General features: G+C 43.6%; 1 protein-coding gene across 5 annotated transcripts in view; it reads left to right on the forward strand.

Moving 5' to 3' along the window:
• LOC129855020 (receptor-type tyrosine-protein phosphatase beta-like) overlaps window positions 1–15,780 on the forward strand; it is a 113,268-nt gene that overhangs the window by 54,068 nt on the left and 43,420 nt on the right. For 4 of the 5 annotated variants that reach the window (XM_055922261.1, XM_055922258.1, XM_055922259.1 and 1 more), the window contains exons 5-10: window positions 5,840–6,100; window positions 7,736–7,996; window positions 8,224–8,484; window positions 11,335–11,595; window positions 11,823–12,083; window positions 14,934–15,194. In XM_055922261.1, the coding sequence (XP_055778236.1) occupies window positions 5,840–6,100; window positions 7,736–7,996; window positions 8,224–8,484; window positions 11,335–11,595; window positions 11,823–12,083; window positions 14,934–15,194 (1,566 nt within the window). The remainder of the gene's footprint in view (window positions 1–5,839; window positions 6,101–7,735; window positions 7,997–8,223; window positions 8,485–11,334; window positions 11,596–11,822; window positions 12,084–14,933; window positions 15,195–15,780) is intronic. The other variant, XM_055922262.1, reaches the window with a different exon arrangement.

The raw sequence follows: 15,780 nt of genomic DNA on the forward strand, positions 1-15,780 counted from the left end.
GCAGTCTTTAGGACTGTAGGAATACCGGGCAACGGGAGGAGACGACAGGACTTCGAGAACCGATCCACAATCACCAGTACCGTAGTGTTCCCCTGAGACGGGGGAAGATCGGTCAGAAAATCTACGGACAGGTGCGACCAAGGCCGTTGTGGAACGGGGAGGGGTTGTAACTTCCCTCTAGGAAGGTGCCTAGGAGCCTTACTCTGGGCGCATACCGAACAGGAGGAAACATAAACCCTAACGTCTCTCGCCAAGGTAGGCCACCAATACCTCCCCCGAAGGCTCCCAACTGTCCTCTTCACCCCAGGGTGACCCGAGGAGGGTAGAACGTTAGCCCACCGAATCAATTTGTCCCGAACACCAAGCGGCACGTACTTCCACCCCACCGGACACTAAGGAGGAGCGGGTTCCGCCCGTAACGCCCGCTCGATGTCCGAGTCCACTTCCCACACCACTGGTGCTATCAGCCTTGAGGCGGGAAGAATGGGAGTGGGTTCGGTGGGCCGATCGTCCGAGTCGTAAAAACGGGACAGTGCATCCGCCTTTACGTTCTGGGAGCCCGGTCTATACGTTAACGTAAACTGGAATCGGGTAAAGAACATGGCCCACCTTGCTTGACGTGGGTTCAGTCTCCTAGCTGCCCGAATATCCTCCAGATTCTGGTGGTCGGTCCAGATGAGAAAAGGGTGCTTAGCCCCCTCAAGCCAGTGTCTCCACACCTTCAGGGCACTGACCACTGCTAACAACTCCCGGTCCCCCACATCATAGTTACGCTCCGCTGGGCTGAGTTTCTTCGAGAAGAAAGCACAGGGGTGGAGTTTTGGTGGCGTACCAGAGCGCTGTGATAGCACGGCACCTACCCCAGCCTCGGACGCGTCCACCTCCACTATGAATGCTAGAGAGGGATCCGTATGCGCCAACACGGGCGCATCCGTGAACAGCACCTTCAACCTGTTGAAAGCTCCATCCGCTTTTGCTGACCACTGCAGCCGCACCGGACCCCCCTTCAGCAGTGAGGTAATGGGAGCTGCTACCTGGCCAAAACCCCGGATAAACCTCCGGTAGTAGTTGGCAAAACCCAAAAACCGCTGCACCTCTTTTACCGTGGTCGGAGTCGGCCAATTACGCACAGCCTTAATGCGGTCACTCCCTACCACCACGCCCGAGGTGGAAATGCGATAACCCAGAAAAGAGACGGCTCGTTTGGAGAACACACACTTCTCAGCCTTGACATATAGGTCATGCTCCAGCAGTCTACCAAGCACCTTGCGTACCAGAGACACATGCGCGGCGTGAGTGGCTGAGTAGATCAGAATGTCATCGATATAAACAACCACTCCCTGCCCGTGCAGGTCCCTGAGAATATCGTCTACAAAGGATTGGAAAACGGCTGGAGCATTCTTTAACCCAGTACTCATAATGGCCCGATGTGGTACTAAATGCGGTTTTCCATTCGTCTCCTTTCCGAATACGCACCAGACTATACGCGCTCCTGAGATCCAATTTTGTGAAGAACTGCGCTCCGTGAAATGATTCCATTGCCATAGCAATGAGAGGTAGTGGGTAACTAAACCCCACGGTGATGGCATTTAGACCTCTATAATCAATACACGGAGGCAAACCTCCCAAACACCTTCCAGAACGCTCCTTTGACCACCCCTGGAGAACCCCCTGTCTCCACTAAATTTTAGGATTGTGCCGGGCCAGCCAGGGAATCCCTAGCACCACTGGAAACGCAGGCGAATCAATAATATAAAAGCTGATACGCTCCTTATGATTCCCCTGCGTCACCATGTCCAGGGGAACTGTGGCCTCCCTGACCACCCCTGACCCTAATGGCCGGCTCTCTAGGGAGTGCACGGGAAAGGGAGAATCTATCGGCACAAGCGGAACCCTTAACCTAAGAGCGAGTCCGCGATCCATAAAGTTCCCAGCTGCGCCTGAATCGACTAGCGCCCTATGCTGGGAAGAGGGAAAAAATTTAAGGAAAAAAATCAAGACAAACATGTGACTAACAGGGGGTTCTGGGTGAGTTTGGTGCTGACTCACCTGGGGTGATCGAGAAGCGTTCCGCCTGCCATCCCTGACTCCCAGACGGACCCCCCCAGCACCGATCGGCCGTGTGTCCTCTCCGACCACAGCTGGTGCAGGGAGAGCCTCCTCCTCCGGTACCCCTCGGCACAGCCCCTCCCAACTCCATCGGAATAGGAGCGGAGGGGCTGGGTGGTGGAACGTACAGGACCCTCTCAGAACGCCCGCGGGCAGCCAGCAGATTGTCCAGACGGATGGACATGTCAATCAGCTCATCCAGGGAAAGAGCCGTGTCCCGACATGCTAGCTCCCTGCGGACGTCCTCCCGGAGACTACACCGGTAGTGATCAATAAGGGCCCTGTCGTTCCACCCAGATCCTGCAGCCAGGGTCCGGAACTCCAGCGCGTAATCCTGGGCGCTCCTCTTCTCCTGCCTAAGGTGGAACAGTCGTTCTCCCGCCGCTCGGCCCTCTGGAGGATGGTCAAATACGGCCCGAAAACGTCGGGTGAACTCTGGGTAATGCTCCTTCGCTGAGTCTGGGCCATTCCAGACTGCGTTTGCCCACTCCAGAGCACGACCCGTGAGGCAGGAGACGAGGACACTCACCCTCTCCGCTCCCGAGGGAGTGGGTCTTACGGTGGCAAGGTACAGTTCCAGTTGGAGTAGGAACCCCTGGCACCCCACCGCCGATCCATCATAATCCCTCGGGAGTGTCAGACGGAGAGCGCTGGAGCCGAGGGATGGAGAGTCCTGGGCTGGAGGAGCCGAAGGTGGAGAGAGGAGACCACTCCTCTCCCATCGGTCCATTCGCTCCATCATCAAATCCATCGCTGATCCAATACGGTGGAGAACGGTGGTATGATGGAGCACCCGCTCCTCCATCGATGGGAGAGGGTTGGCCGCTGCTCCTGCTGACTCCATTTTCTCGGTGCGGGATTCTGTAAGGCCTGGGTGTCGGAGTGTGAAGTCAAGGCGCAGGAAACAGCAGGTGCAAATACAAATGTTCTTTAATGAACACGGACAAACTAGGCCACCCTACTAACACACTGGGTGTACTCCTTAAACAACCCCAGACACGGGGGAAACAAACACAGTCCAGTAAACACGTAGCACAAAACTAACACCACTACTTACAAACAAACAATCCCGCACAAAGAAACGTGCGGGCCGGCTGACTAATAAGCCCAACTAATTACAACCTCATACAAAACAGGTGCACCCAATTAAACACATAGGGAGGGGGAGAAAAGGATCACTGGCAGCTAATAGGCCGGTGACGACGACCGCCGAACGCCACCTGAACGGAAAGGAGAGCCTGCCTCGGTCGAAGTCGTGACAGATTAAATGTCAGGAATTGTGAAAAACTGAGTTTAAATGTATTTGGCTAAGGTGTATGTATACTTCTGACTTCAACTGTATAGAAAATCGAGCACACATTCATAGACAAACATTGGCAGTAGAAAAGCCTTGCTGAAGAGCTCAGTGACTTCCAACGTGTCATCGTCATAGGATGCCACCTTTCCAACTAATCAGTTAGTCAAATTTATTCCCTGGTAAACGTTGTCAATTGTAGGTGCCGTTATTGTAAAGTGGAAACGCCTAAGAGCAACAACGGCTCAGCCGCCAAGTGGTAGGGCACACAAGATAGCCTAAGATAGCCTAAGATAACCATGCGCAATGCCGAGCGTCTGCTGGAGTGGAGTAAAGCTCGCCGCCATTGGACTCTGGAGCAGTGGAAACATGTTCTCTGGAGTGATGAATCACGCTTCAGCATCTGGCAGTCCGATGGACAAATCTGGTTTTGGAGGATGCCAGGAGAACACTACCTGCCCCAATGCATAGTGCCAACTGTAAAGTTTGGTGGAGGAGGAATAATGGTCTGGGGATGTTTTTCAATGTTCCGGCAAGGTCCCTTAGTTCCAGTGAAGGGAAATCTTAACACTACAGCATACAATGACATTATAGACGGTTCTGTGCTGCCAACTTCGTGGCGACAGTTTGGGGATGGCCCTTTCCTGTTTCAGCATGACCATGCCCCTGTGCACAAAGCGAGGTCCATACAGAAATGATTTGTCAAGATCGGTGTAGAAGAATTTGACTGGCCTGCACAGAGCCCTGACCTCAACCCCACCGAACACCTTTGGGATGAATTGGAACGCGAACTGCGAGCCAGGCCTAATCACTCAACATCAGTGCCCGACCTCACTAAATCAAATCAAATGTATTTATATAGCCCTTCTTACATCAGCTGATATCTCAAAGTGCTGTACAGAAACCCAGCCTAAAACCGCAAACAGCAAGCAATGAAGGTGTGGAAGCACGGTGGCTAGGAAAAACTCCCTAGGAAGGCCAAAACCTAGGAAGAAACCTAGAGAGGATCCAGGCTATGAGGGGGGGCCAGTCCTCTTCTGGCTGTGCCGGGTGGAGATTATAACAGAACATGGCCAAGATGTTCAAATGTTCAGCAATGACCAGCATGGTCAAATAATAATAATCACAGTAGTTGTCGAGGGTGCGGCAAGTCAGCACCTCAGGAGTAAATGTCTTTTGGCTTTTCATAGCCGATCATTAAGAGTATCTCTACCACTCCTGCGGTCTCTAGAGAGTTGAAAACAGCAGGTCTGGGACAGGTAGCACGTCCGGTGAACAGGTCAGGGTTCCATAGCCGCAGGCAGAACAGTTGAAACTGGAACAGCAGCAAGGCCAGGTGGACTGGGGACAGCAAGGAGTCATCATGCCAGGTAGTCCTGACGCATGGTCCTAGGGCTCAGGTCCTCCGAGAGAAAGAAAGAAAGAGAGAATTAGAGAGAGCATACTTAAATTCACACAGGACACCGGATAGACAGGAGAAGTACTTCAGATATAACAAACTGACCCTAGCCCCCCGACACATAAACGACTGCAGCATAAATACTGGAGGCTGAGACAGGAGGGGGACAGTAATGCTCTTGTTGCTGACTGGAAGAAAGTACCCACAGCAATGTTCCATCATCTAATGGAAATCCTTCCCAGAAGAGTGGAGGCTGATATAGCAGCAAAGGGGGGTCAACTCCATATTAATGCCCATGATTTTGGAATGAGATGTTCGACGAGCAGGTGTCCACGTACTTTTGGTCATGTAGTGTATATTCTATTCTTAGTTACAATAAAAGTGACTCCAAAATGACATAATACATTAATTACCATTCATTTCTATTAGGCACAAAATAATCTGAAACACAACCAAAACAAATAGTAAATGCATCCAACAAATTTGTAAAGTCACAACCTGGTTCCAGCCATTGTGTGCACTGAGTATGGGACCAAATATTTTACATTTTACTCCTTTAATACACATTTTGGTCCACTAAAATGAGGGTGGGGGGGGGTGGGACTATGTACAAAAAGTGCTGTCATGTCTAAACGGATCATCTGAAATGGATGAAAATATCCTCCAATGAAATTTGACTGTCTGCAATTTAACCTCATTCAAAGTGCTGGAGTACAGAGCTAAAACGAAACGAACATACGTCACTGTCCCAACACTTTGGAGCTCACTGTATATATTTTATTGTATCATATTTTTTGGAGTGCGGAAACAATTTGCTAAATGAATATAGAGGAAACACTGCATGTTTTGTTTCATATCTTTGTTCAGAAGTTCTTGTTTATTTGATGGTATTTTTATCAAAGACTAGTGTTGAGTGACATTTGTTTCACAAACTCTCTCACAATGTGTACTGGATTGCACAAGTCAGCCTGCAATGTCAATGTTTGAAGACACTCTATTGTCTTTTGTCCCTCAAACCCCCTTTCTTGCACACACAGAGCCCGCAGTCATCAGAAACCTCATGTTCACTGAAATCACAACATCATCTGTGTCTCTGAACTGGATTGAACCATTGGGAAACAGATCCTTCTACAGAGTAGAATGGACTGGTGGTAATATCAGTGGCAGTCAGAATACCACAGGAACGTCTGTTAATGTTACTGCTCTCACTGCTGGAGTGCAGTACCTCTTCACGGTCACTGCAGTGGCTGGAGATAACACGACTGTAGGACAGAACGAGACCCTTTCTATGTATACAAGTAAGTAACTCAGATACTCTCATGTCAGACTGTTTCAATGCCACAGATACTATTTGTATTCATTTATACGTTATTTGTTTGGATCCAAGAACATGTGATGATTTGAAAGTTGCCTTGTCTGTGTAGAATGGATTGATGGCAGTAGAGATATGAATGAAACTACCAATGAGACAGCCTTTAACTTAACTGATCTAACTGCTGGAGTGAAGTACACATTCAGGGTCCTTGCAATTAATGGGGGTGAGATGACTGGAGGCAAAAATATCAGTGTTTCATTCTTTACAAATTAGATGAAGTTTACATTGTCTGGGCTTTATTTATTGACTGCTTCATGCAGCAGTCTGTATTTGATATTATTGAGTTGCGGAACTCTGGGTATTAATATATATTTATTATGTCTAGAGGCTGATCCATCCCTCTGGGCAGTGTATATTGTAGCATTTAAACGCCCAGTGCAGTCAACATTTGGATTTTTGTGTGTTTAATATATATTTACACACTATGAGGTTGGAATAACACTGTGAAATTGTGAAAATTATGATCATGCCTTTTAGTGTAAGAGCAGTTTTCAGTCCGTCCGTCCCCCCCCCACTCAGACCACTCCCCACTCAGACCACTCCCCACTCAGATCACTCCCCACTCAGATCACTCCCCACTCAGATCACTCCCGATTCAGACCACTCCCCACACAGACCACTCCCCACTCAGATCACTCCCCACTCAGACCACTCCCCACTCAGACCACTCCCCACTCAGACCACTCCCCACTCAGACCAGACATTCCAAGCTAAATTCTTCCTTGAGAAATTGCTCTTTGCTGAGAAGCTATTTTTGTTTCTTTTTGACCATTTTAATTGAAAACAATGACAGTAAGGTACCGAAATGTTACCCAGAAGGAATTCGATATTAAGGAACAAATGGCTACATTGGACTTTTAATACAGATGTCTTTCAAGACATAATGTTTTCTATTGTCCCGTAAAATCAAATTCCTTGCTCACGTACAACCTGAAGTCATCAGGAACCTTTCTGTCTCTGAAATCACGACATCATCTGTGTCTCTGAGCTGGATTGAACCATTGGGAAACAGGTCCTTCTATAGTGTAGAATGGACTGATGGCAGTAGAGATATGAATACAACTACCAATGAGACAGCCTTTAATGTAACTGAGCTGACTGCTGGAGTGCAGTACAGACTCATAGTTGCTGCAGTCGCTGCTGATAAGACTACTGAAGGATTATCCATCATTTTTAATCAGTATATCTGTCAGTCACTGTAGTTTTGGTTGACATAATTCTCTCTTGAGAAGGGAGTGTAGACTCCAACTGATGCAGAATATTTTAGAAAATGTGTTTATCTGCATTCAACTGCAAAATTGGGCTTGGATAGTATGATTAACTGCTTTTCCTTTATTGAAAACACCTTTTTTGTCCCCATAACTTTTCATGTCATTGATAATGCTTACTATCTTTAAATATGTTTTTAGAGGTACCACTTTTGTGTCCTACATACTTACCTTAAATGTATGTAGAAGTAGCATGCTTCTGATCATATATATAGAGTGTATGGTGAATACCATGAATAATAATGATTCTGGTGATCTTTTCCCAAAATATAACTTTCTTGCACGCACAGAACCTGAAGTCATCAGGAACCTGACTGTCTCTGAAATCACAACATCATCTGTGTCTCTGAGCTGGATTGAACCATTGGGAAACAGGTCCTTCTATAGAATAGAATGGACTGGTGGCAGTAGAGATATGAATACAACTACCAATGAGACAGCCTATAATGTAACTGAGCTGACTGCTGGAGTGAAATACACATTCAAGGTCTCTGCAGTGGCAGGTGATAATATAACTAAAGGAAATGCTCAGGAGAAAGCACTCTTTACAAGTAAGCCTTTTCATTGGAATGGTCTTAATATGTTCTTTAAGTGGAACCATGTAATGATTATGTTAATATCTGTATTTAATAATGAGAGGGCAATAAGAGGAAGGGTAAGGTCCTCTTTCTTTTTGGAATCAAAAGTGACGAAATCCTGGGATAGAGTACTGTAGGCAGGTACTAGGTAATCTAATGGTATGGTCTTCTCCCAAAATGTACATTTCTTGCATACACAGAACCTGAAGTCATCAGGAACCTTTCTGTCTCTGAAATCACGACGTCATCTGTGTCTCTGAGCTGGATTGAACCATTGGGAAACAGGTCCTTCTATAGAGTAGAATGGACTGATGGCAGTAGAGATATGAATACAACTACCAATGAGACAGCCTTTAACGTAACTGAGCTGACTGCTGGAGTGAAGTACACATTCAGGGTCACTGCAGTGGCTGGAGATGAGATGACTGAAGGCAAAAATATCAGTGTTTCACTCTTCACAAGTAAGATGAAGTTTAAATTGTCTGGGCTCTATTTCTTAACCCCTTCATGCAACATTCTGTATCTGATATTTTTGAGTTGCGGAACTCTTGGTATTAATGGACATTTTTCATGTCTAGAGGCTGATCCATCCCTCTGGGCAGTGTATATTGTGGCCGTTAAAGGCCCAGTGTAGTCACGGGATTTTCCTGTGTATTGTAATTTTCTACACTATGATGTTGGAATAATACTCTGAAATTGTGAGTATTATGTTAATTCCCTTTTAATGTAAGAGCTGTTTGAAAAAAACGCCAGAAATTTCAATCTGTTTTGGTGGGACGAAGTTTTGGCCTGTCCTGTGACATCCCCCGGCGATACATTTCAAATAGAAAGAGTTTCAAACCTCTCGGCCAATAACAGCTAGTTGAAAGTTTTCCCCAACCCCACTCAGACCTCTCCCAGACAGTCCCAGCTAAATTCCTGCTTGACAATTTGCCCTATTTGTTCATTTTTGACCATTTTATTGAAACAATCACAGTAAGGTACTTAATTGTTCCCCAGAAATTATTTGATATTGACATAAAAATGGCAGCATTGGACTTTTAATACTGATGTCTTTAAAGATATATTATTGTCTAGTGTTGGCTTTTGCGGTATACCGTGTAAACCGTATACCGGGGTGTTATGAAATAGCTACGAGATGGTTTTTCAATACACAGTCAATACTGTTGAAACTAGTTCTTTGAAGTTTTTCTATACAGTTTCATTTTTGTAGCTACTTTTTATGTAATGACCTGCAGTCAACTTGTGCAATATGTCAGAAGATAACGCAGATGGCGTTCTTTATTTGACCTGTCACATTATTTTACATTATTAATCTTACCGTAGTTCCCCAGAATAGATGAGCCAGTCACGTTTTACTTTATAAATAGCACAACTGGTGAGAGCGGGAGCCCGTGAGTCACGCTGTGTATTGACAGGGGTTGCGTTTTATATTGAAAGTCACCTGTTGTTTTTTGCTTCAACAGAGTGGTCAGGGACGTACAACTACAGTATAGTTGTCCTTCACTGAAAATACATTAGTGCATTATATTCGGCAGAAAACAGCTTCATTTTCATCAGATGAGAACAGAAGTGCAATGCTATTTGGCTGGAAGCCACACAAGCAGGCTAAATCAGCTTTCAAAGAAAAAGTACAGTCTTTTCTTGCAGAAACTTTGATAGCCATCATATTTCTAATGTTTATCATAGAGAGGATGTAGCCAGCTACATTTCCTAATGTTTTTCTTGAAGTTAATCTTGCATTTTACCAAAGAATAGTACACTGGCTCCACTGAGAGAAGTGCTGGAGTAAAGTAGCCGCCCATCAGTCAGAGCGCTGTCTGCTGATACAATGCCCGTTCATCTGCAACTGAAGCACAACATGTGTCTGATGCTGAGCAGAAATTACAATAAGAATCATTTTAGATTTGTGTTTACAAAACGCAGCAAGATATTTCTTATGCATTTATATATTTTTCCTGTGCGTAAAACTAAGAATTCTGCATTAATGCGACCCCTAAGTTAAATTTTCTAGTTATCTAAGTAAGTGTCTGAATTAATAAGGTGATGGGACGTCGTATTGTGTTGTGTGTCTTCCGTGTTTGAGAAGTTAAAGGCCTTTTGGATGAGTTATCTGTACAGCTGCCACAACTATCTTTCGATTTCCTTGAATTTTTTCTCCTGTCTGTTCTCGGCCCGTTGTCTTCTCCCCCATCAGCCCGTCTGCTTCCATCTTCTTCGAGCAGAGCAGGCAGTCCTGTTGCTCTAGCAACTCCAGACTCCACACAGACACAGCATGTACAACTGCTGCTCCAGAGCCAGTACTGTTCATTTGCACAATGTCTCTTGTTCACATTCACTTGCAAATGTCCAAACTCACCAAAAATTACAATCGGTAGCTCCTTTATATGTATAACTTTATGAGATGGACTGCCAGTCTCTTAAAAAATACTTTTGTTTGTGTTCGTTTGCATTTTTAGCTAGAAAACTCCATGGAAATTCACTATCATTTGTGCTAATTTGTTAGCATTCTGGTAATAGACTCCCAAAGGGCTTCTAACTTTTTGGCACCCCCTTCTGTACTAAGCCTGTACTATCTTAAATTCCTGCCTGAGAGAAGGTCGTTATGATGATACAAAAATCTGAATACCGCCCAACCCTAGTCTATTGTCCCCTAAAATCACCTTTCTTGCTCACGTACAACCTGAAGTCATCAGGAACCTTTCTGTCTCTGAAATCACGACATCATCTGTGTCTCTGAGCTGGATTGAACCATTGGGAAACAGGTCCTTCTATAGAGTAGAATGGACTGATGGCAGTAGAGATATGAATACAACTACCAATGAGACAGCCTTTAATGTAACTGAGCTGACTGCTGGAGTGCAGTACAGACTCATAGTTGCTGCAGTCGCTGCTGATAAGACTACTGAAGGATTATCCATCATTTTTAATCAGTATATCTGTCAGTCACTGTAGTTTTGGTTGACATAATTCTCTCTTGAGAAGGAAGTGTAGACTCCAACTGTTGCAGAATATTTTAGGAAATGTGTTTATCTGCATTCAACTGCAAAATTGGGCTTGGATAGTATGATTAACTGCTTTTCCTTTATTGAAAACACCTTTTTTGTCCCCATAACTTTTCATGTCATTGATAATGCTTACTATCTTTAAATATGTTTTTAGAGGTACCACTTTTGTGTCCTACATACTTACCTTAAATGTATGTAGAAGTAGCATGCTTCTGATCATATATATAGAGTGTATGGTGAATACCATGAATAATAATGATTCTGGTGATCTTTTCCCAAAATATAACTTTCTTGCACGCACAGAACCTGAAGTCATCAGGAACCTGACTGTCTCTGAAATCACAACATCATCTGTGTCTCTGAGCTGGATTGAACCATTGGGAAACAGGTCCTTCTATAGAATAGAATGGACTGGTGGCAGTAGAGATATGAATACAACTACCAATGAGACAGCCTATAATGTAACTGAGCTGACTGCTGGAGTGAAATACACATTCAAGGTCTCTGCAGTGGCAGATGATAATATAACTAAAGGAAATGCTCAGGAGAAAGCACTCTTTACAAGTAAGCCTTTTCATTGGAATGGTCTTAATATGTTCTTTAAGTGGAACCATGTAATGATTATGTTAATATCTGTATTTAATAATGAGAGGGCAATAAGAGGAAGGGTAAGGTCCTCTTTCTTTTTGGAATCAAAAGTGACGAAATCCTGGGATAGAGTACTGTAGGCAGGTACTAGGTAATCTAATGGTATGGTCTTCTCCCAAAATGTACATTTCTTGCATACACAGAACCTGAAGTCATCAGGAACCTTTCTGTCTCTGAAATCACGACGTCATCTGTGTCTCTGAGCTGGATTGAACCATTGGGAAACAGGTCCTTCTATAGAGTAGAATGGACTGATGGCAGTAGAGATATGAATACAACTACCAATGAGACAGCCTTTAACGTAACTGAGCTGACTGCTGGAGTGAAGTACACATTCAGGGTCACTGCAGTGGCTGGAGATGAGATGACTGAAGGCAAAAATATCAGTGTTTCACTCTTCACAAGTAAGATGAAGTTTAAATTGTCTGGGCTCTATTTCTTAACCCCTTCATGCAACATTCTGTATCTGATATTTTTGAGTTGCGGAACTCTTGGTATTAATGGACATTTTTCATGTCTAGAGGCTGATCCATCCCTCTGGGCAGTGTATATTGTGGCCGTTAAAGGCCCAGTGTAGTCACGGGATTTTCCTGTGTATTGTAATTTTCTACACTATGATGTTGGAATAATACTCTGAAATTGTGAGTATTATGTTAATTCCCTTTTAATGTAAGAGCTGTTTGAAAAAAACGCCAGAAATTTCAATCTGTTTTGGTGGGACGAAGTTTTGGCCTGTCCTGTGACATCCCCCGGCGATACATTTCAAATAGAAAGAGTTTCAAACCTCTCGGCCAATAACAGCTAGTTGAAAGTTTTCCCCAACCCCACTCAGACCTCTCCCAGACAGTCCCAGCTAAATTCCTGCTTGACAATTTGCCCTATTTGTTCATTTTTGACCATTTTATTGAAACAATCACAGTAAGGTACTTAATTGTTCCCCAGAAATTATTTGATATTGACATAAAAATGGCAGCATTGGACTTTTAATACTGATGTCTTTAAAGATATATTATTGTCTAGTGTTGGCTTTTGCGGTATACCGTGTAAACCGTATACCGGGGTGTTATGAAATAGCTACGAGATGGTTTTTCAATACACAGTCAATACTGTTGAAACTAGTTCTTTGAAGTTTTTCTATACAGTTTCATTTTTGTAGCTACTTTTTATGTAATGACCTGCAGTCAACTTGTGCAATATGTCAGAAGATAACGCAGATGGCGTTCTTTATTTGACCTGTCACATTATTTTACATTATTAATCTTACCGTAGTTCCCCAGAATAGATGAGCCAGTCACGTTTTACTTTATAAATAGCACAACTGGTGAGAGCGGGAGCCCGTGAGTCACGCTGTGTATTGACAGGGGTTGCGTTTTATATTGAAAGTCACCTGTTGTTTTTTGCTTCAACAGAGTGGTCAGGGACGTACAACTACAGTATAGTTGTCCTTCACTGAAAATACATTAGTGCATTATATTCGGCAGAAAACAGCTTCATTTTCATCAGATGAGAACAGAAGTGCAATGCTATTTGGCTGGAAGCCACACAAGCAGGCTAAATCAGCTTTCAAAGAAAAAGTACAGTCTTTTCTTGCAGAAACTTTGATAGCCATCATATTTCTAATGTTTATCATAGAGAGGATGTAGCCAGCTACATTTCCTAATGTTTTTCTTGAAGTTAATCTTGCATTTTACCAAAGAATAGTACACTGGCTCCACTGAGAGAAGTGCTGGAGTAAAGTAGCCGCCCATCAGTCAGAGCGCTGTCTGCTGATACAATGCCCGTTCATCTGCAACTGAAGCACAACATGTGTCTGATGCTGAGCAGAAATTACAATAAGAATCATTTTAGATTTGTGTTTACAAAACGCAGCAAGATATTTCTTATGCATTTATATATTTTTCCTGTGCGTAAAACTAAGAATTCTGCATTAATGCGACCCCTAAGTTAAATTTTCTAGTTATCTAAGTAAGTGTCTGAATTAATAAGGTGATGGGACGTCGTATTGTGTTGTGTGTCTTCCGTGTTTGAGAAGTTAAAGGCCTTTTGGATGAGTTATCTGTACAGCTGCCACAACTATCTTTCGATTTCCTTGAATTTTTTCTCCTGTCTGTTCTCGGCCCGTTGTCTTCTCCCCCATCAGCCCGTCTGCTTCCATCTTCTTCGAGCAGAGCAGGCAGTCCTGTTGCTCTAGCAACTCCAGACTCCACACAGACACAGCATGTACAACTGCTGCTCCAGAGCCAGTACTGTTCATTTGCACAATGTCTCTTGTTCACATTCACTTGCAAATGTCCAAACTCACCAAAAATTACAATCGGTAGCTCCTTTATATGTATAACTTTATGAGATGGACTGCCAGTCTCTTAAAAAATACTTTTGTTTGTGTTCGTTTGCATTTTTAGCTAGAAAACTCCATGGAAATTCACTATCATTTGTGCTAATTTGTTAGCATTCTGGTAATAGACTCCCAAAGGGCTTCTAACTTTTTGGCACCCCCTTCTGTACTAAGCCTGTAATATCATAAATTCCTGCCTGAGAGAAGGTCGTTATGATGATACAAAAATCTGAATACCGCCCAACCCTAGTCTATTGTCCCCTAAAATCACCTTTCTTGCTCACGTACAACCTGACGTCATCAGGAACCTTTCTGTCTCTGAAATCACGACATCATCTGTGTCTCTGAGCTGGATTGAACCATTGGGAAACAGGTCCTTCTATAGAGTAGAATGGACTGATGGCAGTAGAGATATGAATACAACTACCAATGAGACAGCCTTTAATGTAACTGAGCTGACTGCTGGAGTGCAGTACAGACTCATAGTTGCTGCAGTCGCTGCTGATAAGACTACTGAAGGATTATCCATCATTTTTAATCAGAATATCTGTCAGTCACTGTAGTTTTGGTTGACATAATTCTCTCTTGAGAAGGAAGTGTAGACTCCAACTGTTGCAGAATATTTTAGGAAATGTGTTTATCTGCATTCAACTGCAAAATTGGGCTTGGATAGTATGATTAACTGCTTTTCCTTTATTGAAAACACCTTTTTTGTCCCCATAACTTTTCATGTCATTGATAATGCTTACTATCTTTAAATATGTTTTTAGAGGTAACACTTTTGTGTCCTACATACTTACCTTAAATGTATGTAGAAGTAGCATGCTTCTGATCATATGTATAGAGTGTATGGTGAATACCATGAATAATAATGATTCTGGTGATCTTTTCCCAAAATATAACTTTCTTGCACGCACAGAACCTGAAGTCATCAGGAACCTGACTGTCTCTGAAATCACAACATCATCTGTGTCTCTGAGCTGGATTGAACCATTGGGAAACAGATCCTTCTATAGAGTAGAATGGACTGGTGGCAGTAGAGATATGAATACAACTACCAATGAGACAGCCTATAATGTAACTGATCTGACTGCTGGAGTGAAGTACACATTCAGGGTCACTGCAGTGGCTGGAGATGAGATGACTGAAGGCAAAAATATCAGTGTTTCACTCTTCACAAGTAAGATGAAGTTTAAATTGTCTGGGCTCTATTTCTTAACCCCTTCATGCAACATTCTGTATCTGATATTTTTGAGTTGCGGAACTCTTGGTATTAATGGACATTTTTCATGTCTAGAGGCTGATCCATCCCTCTGGGCAGTGTATATTGTGGCCGTTAAAGGCCCAGTGTAGTCACGTGATTTTCCTGTGTATTGTATTTTTCTACACTATGATGTTGGAATAATACTCTGAAATTGTGAGTATTATGTTAATTCCCTTTTAATGTAGGAGCTGTTTGAAAAAAAACGCCAGAAATTTCAATCTGTTTTGGTGGGACGAAGTTTTGGCCTGTCCTGTGACATCACCCGGCGATACATTTCAAATAGAAAGAGTTTCAAACCTCTCGGCCAATAACAGCTAGTTGAAAGTTTTCCCCAACCCCACTCAGACCTCTCCCAGACAGTCCCAGCTAAATTCCTGCTTGACAATTTGCCCTATTTGTTCATTTTTGACCATTTTATTGAAACAATCACAGTAAGGTACTTAATTGTTCCCCAGAAATTATTTGATAATGACATAAAAATGGCAGCATTGGACTTTTAATA

Source organism: Salvelinus fontinalis, chromosome 5 (assembly GCF_029448725.1).
Source record: "Salvelinus fontinalis isolate EN_2023a chromosome 5, ASM2944872v1, whole genome shotgun sequence".
In the NCBI taxonomy this organism is placed as follows: domain Eukaryota; kingdom Metazoa; phylum Chordata; class Actinopteri; order Salmoniformes; family Salmonidae; genus Salvelinus; species Salvelinus fontinalis.